The sequence below is a fragment of the Podarcis bocagei genome (assembly GCF_964188305.1).
Source record: "Podarcis bocagei genome assembly, chromosome: 4".
Taxonomy (NCBI): domain Eukaryota; kingdom Metazoa; phylum Chordata; class Lepidosauria; order Squamata; family Lacertidae; genus Podarcis; species Podarcis bocagei.
This window is the reverse complement of record NC_138128.1, coordinates 95,374,674-95,400,492: the sequence shown is the minus strand read 5'-3', so window position 1 is coordinate 95,400,492 and position 25,819 is coordinate 95,374,674. Positions and strand designations below refer to the sequence as shown.

The following is a 25,819-nucleotide window of genomic DNA, read 5'->3' as shown; positions in this document are numbered from 1 at the left end:
TCCCTCTCAGGGGCGCGTCGTGAGGAGATGGGTGGCGGCGGGCAGGCAGGCAGCCCCTCTCTTGCGAGACCTCTGCTGCGCTGCCGGGGGAAGCTGGAGGCTGCAGCGGTGGCTGAGGAGGCGACCTGAGGGAGGAGGGGATGGGGAGAGACGCAGAAGGGTGGCACATCAACGGCCGCCGTGGCGCCGCAACCGCCTCATGCCGGGCTTGTGGGCGGCGTGGGCAGAGTCCCTCTCCCTCTCTCTCAGTCGGGGAAGGGCGGATGGAGCTCTTCGCACCAGGACGACGGCAGCCCCGACGTGCTGCTTAGCATCCCCTCCAACCAGTGCAGCATCTTAATGTAGTGATTTCCCCCTCTGCATCCCTTTCATAACTCTATTTTTATAAATCATTTGCCCATCCATAGTCCAAATTTCTACTACAAGTTTTCTGTCAATCCTACCAACGTATGTAACTCTTGACAATAGCTTTTCCACTAAATGATAAACTTTCCCCATTCTTTATTAAAGAGGTCCTCTTCCTGGTTTCTAATTCTGCCTGTAAGCTTTGCCATCTCCACGCCGTTCACCAGTTTTGTCTTTGGTGGGAGCTGTAGACCCTTAGGGTCATCTAGTCCAACCCCCTCAAAACACAGTCAGTGGCAGCCAAAGCAGCCTGGCTCCATCAGTGCATAAACTAAGCCCAAATCCCTTATTTTGGCTGCTGATCCCTTCTTTTCCAGGCTTCTGGTCCCTTATTTTCAAATCTGTAAATTGACAGCTATGGCTCTGACAGCTGAGAGGCGGCGGAAGGGGCGGGCACGAGAGGGCGGAAGGGGCGGGAAGAGGGGGCGGGGCGCGCGTCCGTCCGTCAGGCGGGGCAGGCCACGCCCCCTCCCCGCCCCCTGCCTGGAGAAGGGAAGCTCCGCCTGAGGGGGCGAAGGAGGAGCGGCCGCCAGGTGGCTCTTCTGCGTTACATGTAAACAAACGGCCCCGGAGCTGCCGGTTCGGCGCGAGGAGAAGCCGGTGGGGATCCCTTTCCCGCCGCCGCCGCGGCCTCTTTCCTCTAGGCGCCTCCCCGGCTCCCTGGGCGCGAGGGAGAAGCCCGCGCTCTGCACATGCTCTGGGGCGCCGCCGCCGCCGCTGAAAAGGCCAGAGCAGCGGGGCGGCCCCGGATAGCGCTGGGGAGGCTGGCTGCGCTTCCGCCCAGCGGAGCCCTCCCCGGGGGGCTCGGGGTTTAGCGCCGAAGAGGCGCCTTCCGAGCAGGGGGGGCAACTTGAAGTATTGAGGGGGCAGGTAAGCCTGATCGATCACCAGACGTGGCACACGCAATGCCCCTCAACTTTTGGAAGGGAATCCGGCCCCCTTCAAATATTTTATTTGGGGTGGGGAGAAGCAAAGGGACCACGCCCCCCCCCCAAGAGCTGGCTCCGATGCTTCCCGGTTGACTTGGGGACCACTTGTTCCTCCCAGGATGCGCCCCCCGTGGATATTTGCAGGTGAAATTGCAGAACAAGGTGTTGGGATTAGGAGGCAGAGGTTGACAGGATACCACCCGGAGTGTCCTTAAAGGGCTTTCCCCTGTGATTTGAGTCCTCTATGAGGATCTGTAAGAACTCTGCATCGGTTTTAAACTTTGGAAATGTTTTCTTCCCCATCCCCCTCAAGAATTGCAAGCCAGCGAAAGTTTTTTGCGACCAGAATTTCACTCCTGCAACTGCTCTGATTCTTTCAGGAAATGTCTGGACCATTTCAAGAGATGTCTCAGGGAGCAGATGAGCTCTCTCATGATATGGCAGACCACCTCGAAGAAATGGACACGTCGGATACCCAGTGGGGTTGGTTTTACTTGGCTGAATGTGGCAAGTGGCATATGTTTGAGGTAGTCATTTCTGTAGATAGCCCACCCTATTCAACATTCTGTTTTCCTGTCCTCGCACTCTGCAAAGTAGGTTGTGGTTTTCATTTCACAGATGGAAAAGTGAGGCTAAGAATCTCTTGCAAGTCGTAGTATATTTTATAAATTTTACATTAAAATACATGAATGAACAACAACGTGCTCTGCTGGAAGTATCAGAGGGATCAACTTTTATACAAATACAAATATATGCACAATTGGAAAACAGTTTTAGGTGTTAGTTTCAATACCATATTTTGGTTTACAAAAATCAGATAACTGATTGCCAGTTCTTCACGTCTCTGCTCCTCCACGTGCAGCTGCTGGGTGACCTTGGGCCAGTCACACTTCTCTGAAGTCTCTCAGCCCCACTCACCTCACAGAGTGTTTGTTGTTGGGGAGAAAGGGACAGGAGTATGTTAGCTGCTTTGAGACTCCTTCTGGTAGTGATAAAGCGGGATATCAAATCCAAACTCTTCTTCTTCTTAGCAACCTTTTGCATTATATTGTTTACTCTTGCCTTCACTTAATTTAGATAGCTTTGCTTATTGCCATGCTTTCTTTATCAATTATTTTGTTGTAGGAAATTTTGCAGAATGCCAGTTACTTGCAATAACTGATTTTGTGATAGTGGATAAATCAATTCCTTTGACTTCAGTGGTGCTTACTCACATCCAGTTGTGTGTAGTATTGCAGTTCAAAACAAGGACATTGTTCCGATTAATAATAAAGGTTGAAGGAGACCCCAGCCTACAGCTTTTGCAGAATTATGCTGGGTTTACTAGGTGTAAGATGCCATGAATGCAAAATCTCAAACAAGGAATGTTCTAAAATTTAAATGAGAACTTTGGCAGTTCTTCTGTACTTCCGACATTTACATAATCTTGTAGCTGAAAGTATTAAAACTACTGAGGCACCTCTGCATCTATTCTCCTAAATTCTTCTAAAATTCACTCTAAAATGTTGTTTATGTGCTAATAATTATTGGGTCACTTTTTTATAACCTTTAAAAGTGTGCTTTTCATTTGTTTTGAAGACTGATTCTACTAGCCAGTGTTCACTTAGCAGTGAAGACATTGAAGGAATGTTCAAAATTAATCCACAAGGTTCCATTTCTTTTACAACTGCAAAATTCGACTATGTGCTGGACTTTTCAGGTATGTATATCTATTTACTGAGAAGGTATAAGACATTTATAAGCCAGGGGAAATACCCTATGTTGTAATTGGGAAGTTTTCTGATTGCGTGGGTGAATAATTAACAGAGAACTTTTACTTGTAGTAAGGCATATGATGCAGTGACTATGTTGAAGAGAAGCACATTTGTATGGGTTACTGCCTGGGAGACTTACTTGATTGATTTTTATCACATTATCAGTGGCTTACGACATTTTAAAACACAAGTTTTAACTTATTCTTACACCCTTATTAAGTTCACAGTACCTTAGCATTTGGTATGGCTTATTCTGTGAGCTGCCCTATGTGTCCTGCCTAGAGGCCTTGAAGACAAGATAGGATAGAATTCAGTAACTCCGTATAAATGTAGTGCGAATCAGGAGGGAGAGCAGGATACTAGCAAAAGGGAAAGTCATCCCCCCGCCCCCAGTGTGCGTTTCCTTAAGCTTGTAAGAAAGGGCAAGAGCTACATTTGAACAGATCAAATCGATTTACCTACAATAGATTTTGATTGGCTTCTGAACTGATCATTGGTGCACTTTTGTGTGCTGTTAACTAAAATTCCCATGAAAGAACACTGAAAAAAGTGCTCGGCAAAATTCTGTCTGTCCATTTTCTAGACCAGCTTTTCCCAACCTGGTGCTCTCCAAAAACTGGGACTAAAACTCTCATTACTCCTGATCTGGAGGGCACCAGCGTGTGGCAGGCTGATTTAGATTTTGGCTAACTCTGGTTTTTTACACAGGGATGAAACAAACTAACCAAACAACTGGAAAAGAACGTCCCATAAAAAGAGCTCCGTTTTCTATCTCTGCCTTCAGGTAACAGTCACTCACATTTTCCTTGTGACATAGTTATGTTTTTCTTTAAATGTTTTAGTGTTAGGTCAGGCTTCCTCAACCTTGGCCCTCCAGACGTTTTTGGCCTACAACTCCCATGATCCCTAGCTAGCAGGACCAGTGGTCAGAGATGATGGGAACTGTAGTCTCAACATTTGGAGGGCCAAGGTTGAGGAAGCCTGTTTTAGGTTAATTCTGATAGTCTTCCCCCTACCTTGAGTATATTAAAATGCAAAAGACAGATGAAACTATATTCACAGTTCATCACTTGGTTCACCTCAGACATTGTGGAAACAGATTATCGTAGCCATTTTGCAATGTCTGATGCAATTTATACACCAGCCCTATATTTACTTCATTTCTCTTTTTTTCTTTTTAACTTTGCATCCCTGAAAACATTCAGTTTTGAATGAACTCTCTTGCATTCCGCCGAGCAAAAGTTATTTTGTTCAAGCCTCATTGAATAGAAGCTGTGCAAAGTACATTATTTATTTCCTTGTTTTCATCTCTCTTCCTGTTTTGATTAACTTCTTGATCATCTAAACGAGGAAGATATTCAATAAGGAAAAAGGAATGGGTAGGTGAATCAGACTTAATTACTTCAAGGGAAAGAGCCGCTAGTCTTTTGGGAAACCCATTCCTTCAGTCTCTGGTTTCTGGCCATAGATCTCTGCTTTGCATGCAAAAGGTGCCGCGACCAAAGCCTGACGTCTGCAGGCAAGAGACCCCACCCCAAATCCTGGAGAACCACTAGCAGTCAGCCTCATCAGCACTGAACTAGTGGTATCACTAGGTTTAAGGCAGCTTCCTGTGTTCCTAACCTTTCCAGAACTGATTTTTAAAAATAATCTAAGATCATTTCCTCTTCAGGTGACCTCTTACATTTACTTAGTGTTCTGGGTTCTTCCTAGGACAAAGAAGTGGGAATAAGTTAAGTAACCTCTGCCCCTTGTAGGAAAATTGGAGAAAACATAACTAAATAGGCACATCTAAAACCTTAAACTTAAGCTTCTAATTCAGCAAATCATTAAAGCACCTGATTGACTGATTATTTTTCTTTTTATTCTGCCCTTATTGTTCAAAAACAAAATCCAAAGAGGAAACTAAAACTCTTTCCAATCCTTTACATTTTTGTAAATGTACATTTTGCATTTTGTGTACTATTTCTGTCTTGAGTGGGGGATGTGACAGCGTACTGACTACTCCTTTTGTGCTTAAAGTTTCATCTGTGAAAATCAGTCTATCCCCATGCCTTCACACTGGGAGAACGTAAATTCAGAAGAGCCATACCAGGTAAGACCTTAGTAGGTTATTTTGAAATCGTTAGAAGCAAAGGACTTAATGCATCTGGGTAAAGTTCCGTGTTTCTCTCTCCTTCAGCTAATTACTTTGCATAAGCTGACAAATGAATATAAGGAGGTTGCTAGCCAGTTTGGGAAAACAATGGATAGTAATCGGATTAGAAGAATTCAGAGAATTCAGAATCTAGACCTGTGGGAATTCTTTTGCAGGTGAGACTATTTTTAAAGTGATTTTTGTGCTAAATAGCATCTCTTTTAAAGACAGATCATTTCAGTATTTACATTGACTTAATTTGAAGCTTAAAATTCATGTTACCTTTCGTTCATTCTTAATCAGACCTGTCTTTATCTGCCTTGCAGTGCATGTCTTTCATTCTTTTCTCTATTAATACATTGTGCACTGAGCCTCAAACTACATAAATGGCCAGTGTCAACCCATATCTCCTACTAGCTCACCCTGGTAATGTTTTAATTAAAAGACAACATTGTTATTGTGGTCCTGACAGTTGACTCTACAAGTTTTGGTGGTTGTTGTTTTAAAAATTCTTTACCGCTCTTCATCTGAGGATCAGAGGGCAGTTTACAGTATAAAAACACAAAAATCCATCGCATAATAACAAACAAATTCAATTATTTAGGTTTAACTGACTTGAATTGGCCTGCTCAAATGTCACATTTCAATTCAAAGTCCCCAAATATTGTTGTTGAAGGTTGCAGGAGTTGAAGGCAGTATTTTAAAAAAACTGGACCAGTCTACACGTTTTCTTCATCACAGAAATGCCACTTGAAATGTTCTTTGCATGATCTTTTTACATAACATTGACTCATCATGATTTTCCCTTGATCTGTTTTGTATTTCCATGCCAAAATATATCCATGTCATTAATGTGCTAATTCATAAAGTGCTCTGGCAGCAGAAACCTTGTCGAAACCAGTATGATTTACTCATCCTTTCAATTAGACCAGCATAACTTAAGTAGCCTACCTGCCAGAGGAAAACAACAACATCCCTGCCTGGTTATCTATAAACATGTCTTACCACAGGCAGCTGGGCAAGTGTCTGCTTACATGCCTGTAAAATGTTTTAGAAATTGCCGTTTTGGAGCCTTTTTAATCAGCTTTTTTATAATTAGTTTCCTAGCTGTATGCAGATGCTTACAGAAATGCATTAAGCAAAGATCTGCTATTTGTTTTGCGTAATGATTTCTCAGCCAAGAACCCCACAACAGGGAATTCATTGGTCTCCAATGGTTGCGCTGAAACTATTTTATAGGTTAGCACCAACAATATTTGCTAGCAGTAGATCCGTTAATGGTTTTTGCATGATGAATTATAGTGATATCCCAGTGTTGTTTTTTAAAATTTATTTAGGGCTCTGATTTATAAAATATCAAATTTCTAATGTGTGCGATTGTGTGGTAGAAAGGACTGTATTAGTTCAGGCAGCTGGTGTATGGAGAATATTATTTTTGAAATGTTACCTTGTGTACAACTAAAAAAAGCCACAAAACATTTCTGCAAGTAGAAGACTAGTTTATCAGTGATCTGGCCTAGGCCTCTCCCTGTGTTCAAGTGCAGTCTCCTACCTGCAGTCTGCAGTCTGTTTTTTAAAGGAATTTACTACCTCTTCAACTGTGAGATGGCAATGGCTTTCCGACCTTGGCTTTTGCTTTGCCCACATTTTTATTCTAATAGCGTATTTCCATTACAAATTGTTTGTTATTTTGTCCTTTTGACAGGAAAAAGGCTCAGCTAAAGAAGAAAAGAGGTGTCTCCTTCATTAATGAACATATGTTGTTTCATGGCACCAGCAGTGAATTCGTGGAAGCCATCTGCATTCATAACTTTGACTGGAGAATCAATGGCATGCATGCCGCTGTATATGGAAAAGGCAAGGAGCTGCATGAGATATCTTTTATGGGTTTTCATGCACATTATGTTCTTGCAGCTTTCTCCTAGTTAAATGTTTTACTACAAAGTAGTTTCATGCTGCCCTTGTGAGCATCCCTTAATCTGAAAAAAAAAGTCTTGCTAAGGATCATAATTGAGAGCCATAAATTAGAGCTAATCCCAGAAATTAGACCTGCGGCAAATCACCAACAAGTTCCCAAGCACACCCACTAGTTCTCGAGTGAGGGGTGTTCCAAGGAAAAGTAAGCAAGGACTGGAATTGGCACTCCACGATCTGGATTTCTCTGGAAGCTTTCCACATAGTCCCAGCAACCCATCGCAGCGCAGGTGGTGCATATACTGCCTCCACCTCCAGCTGCTATCCAATGGTGCGGGTCAGGAAGTGCGTGACATCATTATATTTTATCGTGTGTTTCCATTGATACATGTTTTAGGCCATGGGTAGGCAAACTAAGGGCCGCGGGCCGGATCAGGCCCAATTGCCTTCTGGATCCGGCCCAAGGACAGTCTGGGAATCGCCGTGTGGCCCGCCAGTGTGCACGTTCTTTCCCTCCCTTACACAGTGGCGGCACCTCCTCCTGGCTTTTTCCTGTCCTGCCTAGAGGAGGAAGGGGGCTGGGCTTTGTTGGTGCCAGCAGCAGCAGCGCTCGAGCGGCTGCCATTTTAAGCAGCCCCTCTCCGGAGCCCTTTTGCGCACTGCTCATCATCCCTCCACCCCTGCCGCCAGCCCCTGCTGCTCGCACGACACAGGTAAGCAGCCACCGGGGCTCGTGGTGCTCTTGCATCATTTTTTCCCCTTCAAAATATAGTCCAGCCCCCCACAAGGTCTGAGGGACAGTGGACCGGCCCCCTGCTGAAAAAAATTGCTGACCCCTGTTTTAGGCGATAGGTAAAGGTAAAGGGACCCCTGACCATTAGGTCCAGTCATGACCAACTCTGGGGTTGCGGCACTCATCTCGATTTATTGGCCAAGGGAGCCAGCGTACAGCTTCCGGGTCATGTGGCCAGCATGACTAAGCCGCTTCTGGCGAACCAGAGCAGCGCACGGAAACGCCGTTTACCTTCCCGCTGGAGTGGTACCTATTTATCTACTTGCACTTTGACGTGCTTTTGAACTGCTAGGTTGGCAGGAGCAGGACCGAGCAACGGGAGCTCATCCCGTTACGGCGATTTGAACCGCCGACCTTCTGGTCGACAAGTCCTAGGCTCTGTGGTTTAACCTACAGTGCCACCCGCATCCCTAGAAGTGGGGAGTTGCCATTTTTGGCAGCAATCCCATGCCTTTGATCATGTGTGGTTCCACCCTCAGGCTTCAGTAAGTAGGATGACTGTACTTCTGGACTATGCTGAAGCACTTTTCTTTTTCTGTAGGGACGTATTTTGCAAGGGATGCTTTATATTCCAGCCGCTTCTGCAAAGATGACTTGAAGCATGGCAGCACATTACAGATTCATGGAGTTGACCTGCAACTTCAGATGTTTTGGAAGCATAAAGTGATGTTTCTCGCTCGTGTATTGACGGGGGACTATGTCAATGGGGACTCCAAATACGTGAGACCACCTTCAAAAGATGGGAGCTTTGTGAATTTATATGACAGCTGTGTAGACAGCACCTGGAACCCAAGGATTTTTGTCATCTTTGATGCCAACCAGATCTATCCAGAATATTTAATAGAGTTCAGCTGACTGAGCTGAGCGGCAATATTTAATTTGTTTGCTAAAGAAAATAAAACTTACTTCGTGGATAAGTGTTTGGCAGAATGGAAGTATGAAGCTTGACTAACTTCAAATTTCAGATCATTTAAATTTCAAATCCTTCATAAGCACTGTTGTTGATCGTGCTACATTACATATGGCCATTAATCTTGGAACTTGGGCCAAATAGGAATTGAAAATATCAGGGCAACAATTGGTTCAGCTTGCTTACTTCACAATCCGTCACCTGTCAAAACTGGCTGTATCATAAAATTCAAGTAACCGGCAGAGCTGGGTGGTTCTTCAGTAGGATTGTAACATCTAATTTAAATTTATCCCTGTGATAAGATGATCAGCCGTTGTGACTGAAAGTGAGATATACTGCTCATATGCAAATGGACATTTTTTTAAAAATGGGAATTAGTTTGGCATGTTATAAATCCTACAGCTTTCCTACAGCCACCAGTTCAAAGTGTTGGTGCTGACCTTTAAAGCCCTAAACGGCCTCGGCCCAGTATACCTGAAGGAGTGTCTCCACCCCCATCATCCTGCCCAGACACTGAGGTCCAGCTCTGAGGGCCTTCTGGGGTTCCCTCGCTGCGAGAAGTGAGGTTACAGGGAACCAGGCAGAGGGCCTTTTCGGTGATGGTGCCCACCCTGTGGAACACCCTCCCATCAGATGTCAAAGAAATAGGCAACTATATGACTTTTAGAAGACATCTGAAGGCAGGCCTGTTTAGGGAAGCTTTTAATATTTAATGTTTTATTGTGTTTTTAATATTCTGTTGGAAGCTGCCCAGAGGGGCTGGGAAACCCTGCCAGATGGGTGGTGTATAAATTATTATTATTATTATTATTATTATTATTATTATTATTACAGCCACTGAAGTGGAACGGGGGCACAAGTCCAAGGGGATGGTAGGCAGTATGGGGTAGAGCTAATAGTCAGACCAAATATTTGTGGTAGCATCTTGTTCCAGTCTCAGAAAAACCAAAAGCCTACATTCGCACAGGAATATGAGAATGGGTACATGACAACATGGTCATGTAACGAGGGCTCTACCCTGTGTCTGAACTTCTCTGTAGTGGGATGGGAGTGCTGGGGAAAAATTCACACCTGGCAACCCATGCACCCCTTTGGTTTGAGATAGTTCATGGTTTAAAAAGCCCAGGGCACAAATGTTCACGACCCTCTAGCAGCTATGGTGGCTCATTTACCAGAAGCAATGTATTTAGCATTAACTCTGGATGTGTATACTCGATTCTGACCAAACTAAGCCTCCTAAAGCAAAATATAGATCAGGTTTAACCCCCCATATGTGTGTGTGTGTGTGTGTGTGTGTGTGTGTATGTATATATATATATATATATATATATATATATATATATATATGAGAATAATATAGAACTGAAGAGTTGGAAGGGACCCCATGGGTCATTTAGTCCACCCCTGAAAATAACGGCCGTAAAACCTGCATTCCCCCCTTACTCAATTTAACAGCATCCCATCTCATGATTCACGCTGTCACTAAAGAAAAAATTATAGATAAGCTGTCTCTTCTGGGCTTGAGTGTTACATTATTTTCAGCTCTCCCGCCCCAGCCCCAGCCCCATATTTAATGCACTATCGTGTGGACGATGTAGCCAGGTGAACCAACATCATCCCACTGAATTCAATGATATCTGGGACGCTTCTCTGTGTTATACTTGGGGCTTGCCCACATGCATGGAAAGCAGGGACCCAAGAGGTTTTCCATTTGCCTCGTACTTTCTAGGCACAGGTCTGAGCGGTTTTGCATTTGCCCTATGGATTACCGTATTTTTTGCTTTATAAGACTAACTTTTTCCCTCCTAAAAGGTAAGGGGAAATGTGTGTGCGTCTTATGGAGCGAATGCAGGCTGCGCAGCTATCCCAGAAGCCAGAACAGCAAGAGGGATTGCTGCTTTCACTGCGCAGCGATCCCTCTTGCTGTTCTGGCTTCTGAGATTCAGAATTTGTTGTTGTTGTTGTTTTCCTCCTCCAAAAACTAGGTGCGTCATGTCGTCTGGTGCGTCTTATAGAGCGAAACATACGGTTATTCCCCCCCCCCCCCGAAAAGGTGATGTTTACCACTAAATTGGAAGAAATGGCAATCTGTGGAGCCTCGATAAGGAAGCGGCTGTTTTTAGAGGAAGCACTGTGAGGGGAGAGAGACTTTGTGCTGTTCATCAGGCGATGGCTTTTCCCACCTGCCTTGCGCCACCCTCCAGCCCCAGGGGCCTTTCCCACACCATGACATTAGGAACAGCAGAAGCAGCTGGGAAGAGAGAAGAGGTCAGGGGTATTTTTAAAAAATAATTTTATAAGTTGTGTGTGTTTGCTTCTCAATTTGTATTGCATTATTTTATGCACTGTTGACTTGCTGTTATTTTTATGGATTCTAGTTTCAGAAATTATTTATTGTAATTGTTAAGAGTGAATTTCTGTTTAATGTTTGCTGATATTTAATTTTATTGTGTGCTATTATAATCTAATGGATTATTTAATATGACATTTTTTTAGATATAAGTTGTTTATTTTAAAGTTTTTTTAATTATGCCATTTTTGTATTGGATCAGATTATGTGGTGTGTGAGATCTTTGTTGTTTTTTCAGCTTGTAAACCGCCTAGTGTACAGTAGTATAGAAAGACGGTACAGTGGTACCTCGGGTTAAGAACTTAATTCATTCTGCAGGTCCGTTTTTAACCTGAAACTGTTCTTAACCTGAGGTACCACTTTAGCTAATGGGGCCTCCCGCTGCTGCTGCACAATTTCTATTCTCATCCTGAAGCAAAATTCTTAACCCAAGGTACTATTTCTGGGTTAGCAGAGTCTGTAACCTGAAGCGTCTGTAACCTGAGGTACCACTGTATACGAATTAAAAGTGAAATGAAATGAAACGGCTTCAGCTGGCTGGCTAAACCAGGTGAGGATAGCCGATGGGTCTTGAACCCGGGACTAATAGTGTATCCAATGGTCTGAAGAAGATTTATTGCTCAGATAAGTCCTGGCGTCCAGCCCGCTACCGGCCAGGCCTCCGCGCTTCAAAGGGCCACATTCTGATGCTCTGAGCAAACGCAGAGTTAAGCAGCGGTAAGAGAAAGCTGCAAACTTCAGTGCTTTCTTCAGTGTGCTTAAATAAAGTCCAGACAGGATATTAGCAGCTAGAAGCAGTTTTTATTTACAGCAGACTATCCATTGTCGAACAGCATCATCCACTCTCCTCAAAAGCGAAAGTAGAGAGAACAAAAGGCTGGAGACTCTCGGATATATGACGCAGAATCTCCCCCCTCCCAAATAGTAGGCAAGGGCGTACACTCTGAGCTGTTTAACCCTGTAAGCTCAGGTTCTCCACACATGGTCAAGGTGGCTTCTACATGATTCTATGTGCTGTTAGTGGAGGGGGGGGGCAGATGGGGCTCGTCAACCTGGGAAGGTAGACATCTAGGAGAAAACTGATCCTAAACGTCAGCTGCCTTGCGGGATACTTTTCAGAGAAGAAAAGGCTAAAGATCAAACCCTACACAAGTCCAGAGTGGAGTCCCTAAGACAGTTGGACAGTGCTTTGTACTCCTCCTTCCTGTAACTCCTGCAGACATACAAGCTGGTGACAAAGTGTATTGCTCTGATTTACTTTCGACCACATCAGTGAGTTGGGGGGGGGAGTCTTGTCGTCTGGGCAGCCCAGGACGTCCAGGAACACTGCCCAGGTTTGCACCCTGGGGGGGTCACTTCAGTGCTGGTAGCGCAGCAAAAACACTGCAGAATGCAGCTGCAGCCAACCAATCAGCTTGGCGTTGATACCAGGAAAGGTACTAGGGCAGATAATTAAATGGTCAGTCCGTGAGCACTTAGGATGCTGTGGTTCCTAAGCTGCAGCCTAGAATAGCGTTGGCTTTTTTTGCTGCTGCATCACACTGTTGGCTCATGTTAAGCTTGTGGTGTACTAAAAACCCCCCAGATCCTCCAAAACTCCGGCTAGCCTCACTCAGCGGTTTCATGTAGATGTTAAATAGTATAGGGGATAAAATTGAGCCCCAAGGAATCCCACATTGAAGGCTCCATGGGGCCAAAGAACACTCCCCATGCATCGCCTTCTGGAAACGACCATCCAAGGAGGACTGGAACCACCGCAAAGCGGTGACACTCATCCGCAACTCGTACAGCTGCTCCAGAAGGATAACCAACGTGAAAGTTGCTGAAAGGTTGTGGGAAATTAACAAGGACGCATTTCTGTGCCAAAACACGGGTCTAAACCGTGATTGAAATGGATCTACAAAATCAGATTCCTCCAGTGCCTGGATCTGATCCATGACTCAAGAACCTTGCCCAAGAAGGGGTGATTTGCAACTGGCTGGTAAAGGTAAAGGTACCCCTGACCGTTAGGTCCAGTCGCGGACGACTGGAGTTGTGTGCTCATCTCGCTCTATAGGCCGAGGGAGCCAGCATTTGTCCACAGACAGCTTCCAGGTCATGTGGCCAGCAAGACTAAGCTGCTTCTGGCGAACCAGAGCAGCGCACGGAAATGCCGTTTATCTTCCCGCCGGAGCAGTACCTATTTATCTACTTGCACTTTGACATGCTTTCGAACTGCTAGGTGGGCAGGAGCAGGGACCAAGCAACGGGAGCTCACCCCGTTGCAGGGATTCAAGCCGCCAACCTTCTGATCGGCAAGCCCTAGGCTCTGTGGTTTAGACCAGTGTTTCCCAACCGGTGTTCCGCGGCACACGAGTGTGCCGTGAGACATCGGCTGGTGTGCCGCGAGATGCCTGGAGGGAGGCGGGCGAGTCGGGCGGCGAGAGGCGGGGCGGCGGCGGCGAGGAGAGGCCGCGCCTCCTGCTGCTGCCTGGCGCTCCTCCTCGCAGCCGGCAGCGCTGCCTGGGCGCCTCCGCGCGACTCTGCCTCGCTGGGTTTGGTCTCCCAGCAGAGACGGGTCACACGCGCACCTCCCTCCCTCCCTCAGCCTGCGCGGAGGGAGAGCCAGAGAGAGGCATCGCTCCTGCGCGGCGGGAGAGGGAGCAGCCGGAGCGATGCCCCAAACGAGCTGAATTCCGAGCGAGGGACTGAGGGGGGAGGGAAAAAACTTTCACTTTCGTGCGTCCCTCCCGGCGTGACGCTGCGCGCTGACGTCACGGGGCGGGGCTTTAATGGTGGTGTGCCGCGAGATTTTTTTTCAGTAAACAGGTGTGCCGTTGCCCAAAAAAGTTTGGAAAACACTGGTTTAGACCACAGTTACTTAGATTTCTGAGTCCAGGGAGGCTTTCTTAAGGACTGGCTTCACTACTGCCTCCTTCAAGCAGGCATGCTAAACATTAGAACTTTCCGGTGACCAGAGCGGTTCAACAGTGAAACAGACTCCCACTGAAGGAAGCGGATTCTTCTTATTGGTGTTTTTTCAGCAGAGGTTGACTAGGTCTCTTCCCACCCTACAATTCTATGATAAAGTAAGCTAAAGGAATAGTAAGCTAAACACACAGCTTCCACCAGGTGGCCTTTGCAGCAGGTGGCCTTTGCAGCAAACATTGCTGCTCCCCTGGGTTATAACAGGCATCAAAACCTTGACATTTGAACCGCTGCTCAGAATGTCTCTAAACCAATGAAAACATGCATTTCTTAACAAGCATGAGGAAAGTACCTCAACAGTAGTTTTCACCAAAATCAGAAATCCCCGTTTAAATGAAATAAAAAGGATAAGTATCCGTTTTAACCTGCAATCTTTATTGGATTGGGCCAAAAATTGACACATTTGTAGACCATGAAAGCCAAGATTCAAGTTTTTAGGTCAACAGGTATAATTTTTTAAGCAGCATAATATTGAGGCTTCTAATGGTGGAACTATTTGTGGGATTGTTGTTGTTTTTGCCATGCCCCTATAATAAGGAATGAAGATGCTATTTGCCTTTCTGTGTCTTGATATGGGATAAGTATAATTATTAGGTTACTGAGGATTTTATTGTTTTAGAATTGTACTATTCTGTTGCTGTTGCCTTATAACGATGGAATGCCTTGAATAATGTGGTTTGCAAATGTCTCAGGCCTTGATAACCTTGCCCTTCATGAATTTATGTAATCCCTGTTCAAAGCTGCCCCAGTTGATGAATGTCGCTACATCTTGTGGTAATGAATTAAGAACATAAAGAGAACCTGCTGATTAAGAGAGCTTATCACCAAAGTCCACCTGTGACAAAATATGTGCGCTGTATGACGTACAGTGGTGCCCCGCAAGACGAATGTCTCGCAAGACGGAAAACTTGCTAGACGAAAGGGTTTTCCGTTTTGAAGGTGCTTCGCAAAACGAATCTCCTATGGGCTTGCTTCGCAAGACGACAATGTATTGCGAGTTCCTGCTGGTTTTTTCCCTCCCCCCCTTTTTCTAAGCCGCTAAGCCGCTTATCAGCTGATCCGATAAGCCGCTAAAAGCCGCTAATAGCGCTAATCCGCTAATCCGTCAATGGGCTTGCTTCGCAAGACAAAAAAACCGCTAGACGAAGAGAATCACAGAACGGATTATTTTCGTCTTGCGAGGCACCACTGTACCTCCTTTTTTAAAATTCAATTGATGCCACCTGCCTGTTTATAATATTACGAAAAGGGGAGGAAAATGTCTCATCACGGGCCAAGGTCCCTTTGTGGTCCTCCCCATAAAATATTTGAGGGGGCCGTCACTCCCAAGTTGATAGGCATTGCCATTCAAATGGTGCATATGCACTGTGTCATGTGATGGATTGTGTGGGGTAGGGCTTACCTGGCCCTCCCCCAGTATTTCACACAAGTTGGCACCCCTGCGTAGAATCAATAGAATTGTAGAGTTGGAAAGGACCCCGAGGGTCATCTAGTCCAACCCCCTGAAATCCAGGAATCTCAGCTAAAGCATCCATGGCAGATGGCCATCCGACCTCTGCTTTAAAATCTCCAAGGAAGGAGAGTCCACAGCCTCCTGAGGAAGACCATTCCACTGTTGAACAGCTCTTCCTGTCAGAAAGTTTTCCCTGATGTTTACTCAGAATCTCCTTTCTTGTAATTTGAAGCCACTGGTTCAAGTCCTACCCTCCAGGGCAGGAGAAAACAAGCATGTTCCGTCTTCCATGTGACAGCCCTTGAGATATCTGAAGATGGTTATCATAGCTCCTCTCAGTTTCCTGTTTCCCAGGCAAAACATATGCAGCTTCTTCAACTGTTCTTTTTCCAGAGCCCATGGGTAAAAAATTTACAACTGAAAATTACGGCAATGGGAATCTCCCCATCTAAATTACTAGAGCAGGACATAGTTCCAGCTAAAAGAACAGTAACCTGTAAACTAGAGGAGATGGACTTGCAGCAGAAAATGGTGTTGGGCAATGGTACCTGCTCACCTCAAAATCTTGGTTTATTACCCCTCTTAAGGCTCCCAAACTATTTGAATTCCTTAACTTCTTCGGCTCATAGATATGCCTTTATAAAGGCAAGATTCAATGCCTTCCCACCGAACGTGCTGAGAAATAGATTTTCCAATGGACAGATATCGCTCTTATGTGATTGTAATTGTGGGGCACCGGAATCGTTGCATCACATAATCTTTGATTGTGCTTCTCACTCATCGGCCAGGAGCAAGTTTCTTGATCCATATCTAAAGGGAATCGCCGATGATTCGAATGAAGCCAAACTGAGATATCTACTAAATGATGAAGACCCCCTAAGATCACTCACGGTTGCCAGATTCTTGATCAGCCGTCCTATCCCTAAAGAAGAAAAACGGACTCCTGTGCGGCTCGGATAACCCTTTTAAACCATGATATATGTTTTAGGATGTAACTAGGTGATATCACCACTGATGTCTTTTATTAATTTATGAGCAGAGGGCGATGTTTATGTTGCAAATTTATTGTAAATGTATGTTGTTGGTCTTTTGCTTATTTTGCTTTGGTTCTTGTCTGTTTTTGTAAGTTTTTAGCTGTTTTAAATTTGGAGGTTTAAGTATATATATGTTGGTGGGAAACTGTCGTGTGACGGGCCAATGGCCGTAATAAATATCAATCAATTTTCAACTGTTCTTCATAAGGCTTTGTTATCAGACCCTTGATCATCTTGGTCACCCTCTTCTCTGCACACATTCCAGCGTGTCAACATCCTTCTTAAATTGTGGTGCCCAGAACTGGACACAGTATTTCAAGTGTGGTCTCACTCAGAATAGAGTGGTACAGTGTTACCTCGGGTTAAGTACTTAATTCGTTCCGGAGGTCTGTTCTTAACCTGAAACTGTTCTTAACCTGAAGTACCACTTTAGCTAATGGGGCCTTCTGCTGCTGCCGTGCCACTGGAGCACGATTTCTGTTCTCATTCTGAAGCAAAGTTCTTAACCTGAAGCACTATTTCTGGGTTAGCGGAGTCTGTAACCTGAAGCGTATGTAACCTGAAGCGTATGTAACCTGAGGTACCACTGTACTTTTACTCCCTCTGATCTGGACACTTTATGCAGTCTAGAATAGCATTAGCTTTTTCTTTTTTGCTGCGGCTGCACTAACTTATGTTCAGCTTATGGTCTACTAAAACCCCTCAATCCCTTTCGCATGTGTCCCCCATCGTATATTTGTGCAGCTGGTTCTTCCTGCCTAAATGCAGAAACTTACCGTATTTTTCGCTCTACAAGATGCACCAAACCATAAGACGCACCTAGTTTTTGGAGGAGGAAAACAAGAAAAAAATTATTCTGAATCCCAGAAGCCAGAACAGCAAGAGGGATCTGGCTTCTGGGATAGCCTATTGCTGTTCTGGCTTCTGGGATAGCCGGGCGAAGCCTCTTCAGGACAGCAGGATGAAGGCTCCCCCAAGAGCCACGCCCCCTTTAAAGAGCGTGTGGAGCATGTGTGCGGCTCTTGGGGGCTTTTCCCCAAGGAGGGAGGAGGGCAGCCCTTCTCCCTCCGTGGGTAAAAGCCCCCAAGTGCCGCACACACGCTCCATGCACTCTTTAAAGGGAGCGCTGAGCAGATCCTCCCACCTGCATTCGCTCCATAAGACACACACACATTTCCCCTTACTTTTTCGGAGGGGAAAAGTGCATCTTATAGAGCAAAAAATACGGTACATTTGTCCCTATTGAAATTCATTTTGTTAGCTTGGGTCCAGTTCTCCAGTCTGTGAAGGGCATTTTGAATCTCGATTTTGTCTTCTGGGGCATTAGCTACCCCTCCCAGTTTGGTGGCATCTGCAAATTTGATGAGCATCCCCTCAATTCCTTCATCCAAGTCACCCCATCATGATTTTGTATTCATCAATCATATTCACTGTTTTTCTAAACAAAAAAACCCCTCAAATGTCATAGCCATTCCTAGGAGAGGAGCGCTCCAGCCCTTGATCATTTGACTTGCCCTTTCTTTTCTCGCTCTACGATATTGTTCATGAAATGGAGCAAGCCGAATGCAGTATTTCAAGAGTAGTTGCACGATAGACTGTGTTGTGATGTAGCAGGGATGAAGCCCTTTCTCTTATTTCACATCAAGCACAACAATGTCATTTCCTGGGGTGCTATTTGCCAATTGTCTGTGTGCCAAACACATAAGCCTTTCCTGGAAAGGGATCTAGCAGATAAGCCAAGCAGCGAAAGGTAGCCAGCTCAAAGAAGAAAATACTAGAACATGCAGTACAGTGGTACCTCGGGTTACCTACACTTCAGGTTACATACGCTTCAGGTTACATACGCTTCAGGTTACAGACTCCGCTAACCCAGAAATTTTACCTCAGGTTAAGAACTTTGCTTCAGGATGAAAACAGAAATTGCACGGCGGTTGCGCAGCAGCAGCAAAAGGCCCCGTTAGCTAAAGTGGTGCTTCAGGTTAAGAACAGTTTCAGGTTAAGAACAGACCTCCGGAACGAATTAAGTACTTAACCTGAGGTACCACAGTACCTGCAAAAATGGACGACGACTAGACCTCAGCACAACAAAATTGCACTGTCACTGAAACCTGCCAGCACTGCTCATGTAGCTGGTCTTCTCTAAAAGGCTGGAGATCTGCATATTTCAGTGCAATCCAAATTGCTGCTCACATGTCAGAAAAAGGGAGTGCAACCCAGTGGCCTAATCCTTATACAACCCAGGTAGCAGTGTGTTGCCAATACTGGACACGGTCCTGAATATGTAAAGGTAAAGGTACCCCTGACCATTAGGTCCAGTTGTGGACGACTCTGGGGTTACGCGCTCATCTCGCTCTATAAGCCGAGGGAGCCGGCGTTCGTCCACAGACAGTTTTTCCAGGTCATGTGGCCAGCATGACTAAGCCGCTTCTGGCGAACCAGAGCAGTGCACGGAAACGCTGTTTTCCTTCCCGCCAGAGCGGTACCTATTTATCTACTTGCACTTTGACATGCTTTCAAACTGCTAGGTGGGCTGGAGCTGGGACGGAGCAACGGGAGCTCACCCCGTCGTGGGGATTCGAACTGCTGACCTTCTGATCGGCAAGTCCTAGGCTCTGTGGTTTAACCCACAGCGCCACCCGCATCCCCAGAGTTAATGCTATACACGTCCAGAGCTATACACTCTTCGTGACCCCATGGACCAGAGCATGCCAGGCACTTCTGTCTTCCGTTGCCTCCTGCAGTTTGGTCAAACTCATGCTGGTAGCTTCGAGAACACTGTCCAACCATCTCGTTCTCTGTCGTCCCCTTCTCCTTGTGCCCTCCATTTTCCCCAACATCAGGGTCTTTTCCAGGGAGTCTTCTCTTCTCATGAGGTGGCCAAAGTATTGGAGCCTCAGCTTCACGATCTGTCCTTCCAGTGAGCGCTCAGGGCTGATTTCCTTCAGAATGGATAGGTTTGATCTTCTTGCAGCCCATGGGACTCTCAAGAGTCTCCTCCAGCACCATAATTCAAAAGCATCAATTCTTCGGTGATCAGCCTTCTTTATGGTCCAGCTTTCACTTCCATACATCACTCACTACTGGGGAAACCATGGCTTTAGCTATACGGACCTTTGTTGGCAAGGTGATGTCTCTGCTTTTTAAGATGCTGTCTAGGTTTATCATTGCTTTTCTCCCAAGAAGCAGGCATCTTTTAATTTCGTGACTGCTGTCACCATGTGCAATGATCAAAGTCCTCTAGACTCCGCTATCTCATTGCGCCCTCACAGCTCCACCCACCTAGCCGGATCTGTACTGTTTGTGGCAAGATGGGAGAGAAGGAGATTTAACTCTCCTTGGAGGCCTCAGTTTAGTGGTAGAACCCGCTTTGCAATGCAGATCTAAGGTTCCATCTTTCCTTGGTGCCTCCAGGTAGGGTTTTAAAGATTTCTTTGTGAAAACTTGCAGACTGTAGTCAAATGGACCAATGGTCTGATTCTGTACTGAGCCAAATGGACCAATGGTCTGATTCAGTGTAAGGCAATTTTCTGTTTTCATGTAATGCGTAGAACACCTCTCCCCTTCTTACAGTAAATTTCTATAGGGACAGCTACCTTGAAACATACAGTTTGTCCAAAAGATGCCCTGGAACTCTGATGAGTATAGCTATATGATCCACGTGTTTCCAAATATGTGTTTGTGTAATTCCCACATTTTTTAGGAGTCAACTAAACCACAGAGCCTAGGACTTGCTGATCAGAAGGTTGGCGGTTCGAATCCCCGCAATGGGGTGAGCTCCTATTGCTCAGTCCCAGCTCCTGCCAACCTAGCAGTTCGAAAGCACGTCAAAGTGCAAGTAGATAAATAGGTACCGCTCCGGCGGGAAGGTAAACGGCGTTTCCGTAAGCTGCTCTGGTTCGCCAGAAGCGGCTTAGTCATGCTGGCCACATGACCCAGAAGCTGTACGCCGGCTCCCTCAGCCAATAAAGCGAGATGAGCGCTGCAACCCCAGAGTCGGTCACGACTGGACCTAATGGTCAGGGGTCCCTTTACCTTTAACGAAGAAGAAGAAGACCTTAAAACATGAGTTAAGTGTCTTTAAAATTGTGCATTCCAATACCAGCTATCATGACCTAACTACTGTTACTCGAGGATCAAAGCAGCAACCGCATATAAAATGAAAATACTCTTGTGGCAAAACTGCATGTATATGTGGGTTTGACAAGATGGGAGGAAAAAGAAGAGGCAGAACAGGTTAGACTCGCTCTGTCCCGCCCACAGCTTCTTGTATAAAATTCATGTTGACTCAGCAATGTTTTGGAAGTGCTTTGCCCCCTCTGATTCGCTCTTCCTTCTTCCTCTATGTGCACACAACTAGCCTCAGAAAACAAGCTTAGGACTTGCAGCCGGACGCGGCTGAGCGTGTTCCTCTGCACGAGAGCCATCTGCGGATATGTATTTTGTTCTTCCAGGGAAGTGAGCAGAGGTAAGTTGTCGGGGGGCTTTTAAAAAATAAACTACAAATAACTGGCCAGAAAGCAAGCAGGGTAATGTTTAATGACACATATGCTGAAGCCAAAGCTAGCTGAAGGAATAAGCCTGCCAGGAACGACTGGAACATGTCTGTCACTGAAGCTGAAGAGCATTGGTTTCCACTTCCTCTGTCTTTTATGTGTTGAAATGTGGCAAAGCCATAATCTCTTTCCTGTGTCGAAGATCCAGTGCGGGGGCCCCCCTGGCTTAGAGTAAATTCAAAGGATGTAAGCGTAACTCACTGAAGATGACAAGACAAGTAATATGGCACTTCCTCCTGGGTGCTGTTAAGAAAAGGAGAGTAGTTTTATTTGGTGGGTTGTCAGGGGAGGAGGACAGATATTCAGGACAATCTAAAAGTTATGTAGATTTAGTTGCAATCTCAACCTGTTTTAATAGAATCGGTGGGTTTGTTTCTCTTCCTTTTCTCATTATAACAATATACCTTATTTTTTGCTCTATAAAACTCACCTTTTCCCTCCTAAAAAGTAAGGGGAAATGTGTGTGCATCTTATGGAGCGAATGCAGGCTGCGCAGCTATCCCAGAAGCCAGAACAGCAAGAGGGATTGCTGCTTTCACTGCCCAGCGATCCCTCTTGCTGTTCTGGCTTCTGAGATTCAGAATATTTTTTTTCTTGTTTTCCTCCTCCAAAAACTAGGTGCATCTTGTGGTCTGGTGCGTCTTATAGAGCGAAAAATATGGTGAATATTCTAAACCTGACCAAATAGGCACCCTTTCTTTAAGCAAAGGGTTTTTTGTTCTCTTTGATGTGGGCAGCTAGCATGTAGGCCCATTTGCACCACCATTTTAAATGGGTCTACTCCAAAGTAAGTTCCACTGAATTCAAAACTCAATGGATCTTACTCCCAGGTAAGTGAGTATGTGATTGCACTCTGAATTGTTTGGAACTACAGGAATTTGTGGCGCAGTGCTCGGGAATCTCATTTAGTGGGACTTGTTTACAGCTAAGCATGTGTAAGATCAACCAAGTTGTTGAAGCATCTTAAAAAGGATGCTATTCCAGGCTATGGTGTGAAGGTGCATGAGACCATCAACTTGCTATGGCTAAACAGGTCTGGGTCCGGTCAGTGCCTGGATGGCTGACTATCTGGGAATTACATGTAAGCTTCTTGGGTTCCATAACAGAAGAAAGGGGGGTATATAATTATTCTCATGTAGTATACAGTGGTGCCTCGCAAGACGAAATTAATTCGTTCCGCGAGTTTTGTCGTCTTGCGATTTTTTTCGTCTTGCGAAGCACGGTGTCGGGAAAGTTTTGGAAAAGCTTCAAAAATCACCAAAGTCTTTAAAAACCTCAAAAAAGGCTACCACACCGCGTGCTATTAGTTGCTCCTCGAAGTCAAGTCGCAACTGTATTAACGGTGTTAAGAAAAAGGAAACAAACTTGCAAGACGTTTCCATCTTGCGAAGCAAGCCCATAGGGAAAATCGTCTTGCGAAGCAGCTCAAAAAACAAAAACCCTTTCGTCTAGCGAGTTTTTTGTCTTGCGAGGCATTCGTCTTGCGAGGTACCACTGTATGTAGTTGTTAAAACCAATACATAAAAAATCCATTTCTGGGGCAAACCTCCAACTCATCCCTGAAAATTGCCAGTACTAGTTCAACTAGACAGCATAAAAATTTTAAGGCAGTGGTTTCCTAATAATAATAATACTTAATAATAATAATTTTATTATTTATATCCTACCCATCTGACTGGGTTTCCCCAGCCACTCTGGGTGGCTCCCAACAGAATGAAAAGCACAATACAGTGGTATCTCGGGTTACATACGCTTCAGGCTAAATATGCTTCAGGTTACAGACTCCGCAAACACAGAAGTACTACCTCGGGTTAAGAACTTTGCTTTAGGATGAGAACAGAAATCGTGCAGCGGCAGCACAGAGGCCCCATTAGCTAAAGTGGTCTTCAGGTTAAGAACAGTTTCAGGTTAAGAACAGACCTCCGGAACGAATTAAGTTCTTAACCTGAGGTACCACTGTAAAACATTAATCATTGAAAACTTCCCTAAACAGGGCTGCCATGTGCTAGATTGATATCAAACATTCCCATATTTAGCAGGGTGTATTTAAGTGGGCTTAGGTAAATGCACGTAGAATCTTCCCTTTGCTTGGGACCCCACTGTAATTATTATTATTATTTTATTATCATTTGTTTGTTTGTTTGTTGAGAGTTGATTTTATTTATTTTATTTCATACAACTTATACACTGCTTGAGTGCAAAAACATCAAAGCTATTTTATATAAAAAGTTTCCAGTTGCAGGAATGATTCTACGTGAACCCCTGCCTTCTCAAAATCCCCTGTGCATTAATGTCTGTGGAATAAAAAGTTTGACAATGAATCAATAGATAGATATAGGTTCAAACATAGCTCAGCAACCTGAGATTATTAGGACATAAGGACAGTGGAACAGATTCCCATGGAAGGTTGTGGACTCTCATCCCTTGGAGGTTTTTAAGCAGAGATTGGATGGCCATCTGCCATGGGTGTTTTTTGAGATTCCCACTTTGCAGGGGTTGGACTAGATGATCCTTGGGGTCCCTTCCAGCTCTACAATTCTATGGTTCTGTGAAAAGCCAATGGCCCATTTGATCCAGCATCCTGTTCCCACAGTGTCCAACCAGATTTCTGTGGGAAGCATGTAAACAGGATTTGAACCCAAGAACATCCCTCCCCTCCTTAGTTTTCCAGCTGCTGGTATTTAGAAGTGTTGCTGTGAAGGCAAAGCATAGCTCTCATGGCTAGTAGCCATCAAGAGCCCTTTCCACCTCCATGAATTCGTCTAAACGTTTTGAAAGGTAAAGGGACCCCTGACCATTAGGTCCAGTCGTGACCGACTCTGGGGTTGCAGCGCTCATCTCGCTTTATTGGCCAAGGGAGCGGGCGTACAGCTTCCGGGTCATGTGGCCAGCATGACTAAGCCGCTTCTGGCGAACCAGAGCAGCGCATGGAAATGCCATCTACCTTCCCGCTGGAGCAGTACCTATTTATCTACTTGCACTTTAACGTGCTTTTGAACTGCTAGGTGGGCAGGAGCAGGGACCGAGCAACGGGAGCTCACCCCGTCGCGGGGATTCGAACCGCCAACCTTCTGATTGGCAAGTCCTAGGCATTGGTGGGATCGAGTGCCATAGTTTGACCATCTTCTGGGTGAAGAAGAATTTTCTTTTCAGGATTTTCCCGAATCTTCCAACATTCGGCTCAATTAGATGTCCATGAATTCTAGTGTTATGGCATCCTCTCACCAGCTTGAGACAAAAAAACAAACAAAAAAAAATCAAATATGTGTGTAGAAATATCTCTCTCAACTAACACTTCATTTGCTGTGTTGAGGAGGGTCAGCTGGAGGGGGGAGTGAGAAATGTCCCTATTTTCATCTGAGGAACATTGAAGAGTATGTGGTTATGCTTTGTGGAGAAAGGGAAGTCTCAGTACCCAACTAATAGGTCAAGGAAGGTTGATAATAATACCCCAGATAACAGAAGACACCCCATTACTCCCCCATTCTTTTCAAAGCACTTCTATTTTTCTTGCTCACTCGCTGTATTTTTCATTTCCCTAAATTTCCTGTCTTCCTTCCTGTGTTATTTTCCTTCCTTCCTTCCTTCCTTCCTTCCTTCCTTCCTTCCTTCCTTCCTTCGTCTTTCTCTGTTCATTCTTATTTTCTCTCCCATCTTCCATATTTCTTTCTTTTAGTTACAAAAAGTTTGGGGGTGGGTGGAAACGCTCAGAATGAACTCACACTTGAAGTGGCCGTCATGTTTCCTGTGGTCACACCAGTTTCCTCACCCACCCACCCCCACCTAACTTAGACATGCTACAGGCACATGCGAGTTTCTGAACGGCAAGGGCGCATGCTTGCGAGCCACAGCCACTTCCCACACATGAGCATGCTAGCTCAAAGCTCATGTCCTTAGGTACTGCTGTATAATGTTGCCTGCCACCCCGGTCTCTGAGCAGTGCAAAATTCCAGCCATTCCAGGCGCCTTAACCCAGGATTTGGTTTCCTTTAGAATGAGGAATAGCGGAGACAGTAGTGTCTTTATGATATATGGTATACCCATGGCATCCTTCTTGATGGCACTGCTCTCCCCAAGGAAGTTCGCCTGGTGCCTTCATTGTATACCTTTAGGCACAAGGCAAAATCGTTCCTTTTTAACCAGGCCTTTGATTGACCTGATCGACATCCTATACCCTTTTAAAATGTGTGGGGGTTTTTTGGGGGGGCTATTGGGTTGTTGCTTTTATTTTTATTATGTATTTTGTGGTTTTACATCTTGATTTTATTCCGTGAACTGCCCTGAGACCCCCGGGTTTAGGGGGGGTATATATAAATTTAATAAATAATAATAATAATAGCCACAGCCTTGGATTCCAGCAGCAACCAGGCCTGGTTCTGTCTCCCAGCCTGCAGCCTTGTCAGCTTCCAGTTTCCAGGTTCTAGCTCATTAAGTTCAACTCTTAACTCTAGCCTTTCTCGTTCTAACAACCAGTGAGTTGAGGAAGGCCCACCCATTTGATATCTGGCACACAGCCACTTCCTTTGTTAGCTTAATGGCCCATATTTAGAGGGTCATTACCTCACCAGGAAACAAGTCTTTCTATACCAGGAATTGAATCCGTGCTGGATCCAGGAATCA

General features: G+C 45.2%; 2 protein-coding genes across 8 annotated transcripts in view; both read left to right on the top strand.

The window, feature by feature from the left end:
- The first annotated feature begins 875 nt into the window (after positions 1–875).
- Positions 876–8,849, top strand: PARP11 (poly(ADP-ribose) polymerase family member 11). 6 transcript variants are annotated; one of them, XM_081191857.1, is made up of 8 exons: positions 876–1,005; positions 1,715–1,817; positions 2,913–3,033; positions 3,797–3,872; positions 5,111–5,183; positions 5,271–5,401; positions 6,931–7,082; positions 8,474–8,849. In XM_081191857.1, the coding sequence occupies exons 2-8, from the start codon at positions 1,755–1,757 to the stop codon at positions 8,785–8,787; spliced, it is 930 nt and encodes a 309-aa protein (XP_081047983.1). In that variant the 5' UTR covers positions 876–1,005; positions 1,715–1,754; the 3' UTR covers positions 8,788–8,849. The 6 variants fall into 6 exon arrangements, with proteins under 6 accessions (XP_081047983.1, XP_081047980.1, XP_081047984.1 ...); XM_081191854.1 differs by having other exon boundaries at positions 884–1,005; positions 1,715–1,861; XM_081191858.1 differs by having other exon boundaries at positions 885–938.
- Positions 8,850–10,751: 1,902 nt separating this feature from the next.
- Positions 10,752–25,819, top strand: part of CRACR2A (calcium release activated channel regulator 2A) — a 46,722-nt gene continuing 31,654 nt past the window's right edge. The window contains exons 1-2 of one of the 2 annotated variants that reach the window (XM_081191660.1): positions 10,752–11,110; positions 21,004–21,111. The gene's annotated coding sequence lies outside the window, so the exon portion shown is untranslated. Of the gene's footprint in view, positions 11,111–14,179; positions 14,261–21,003; positions 21,112–25,819 lie in introns of those variants that run through there. The other variant, XM_081191661.1, reaches the window with a different exon arrangement.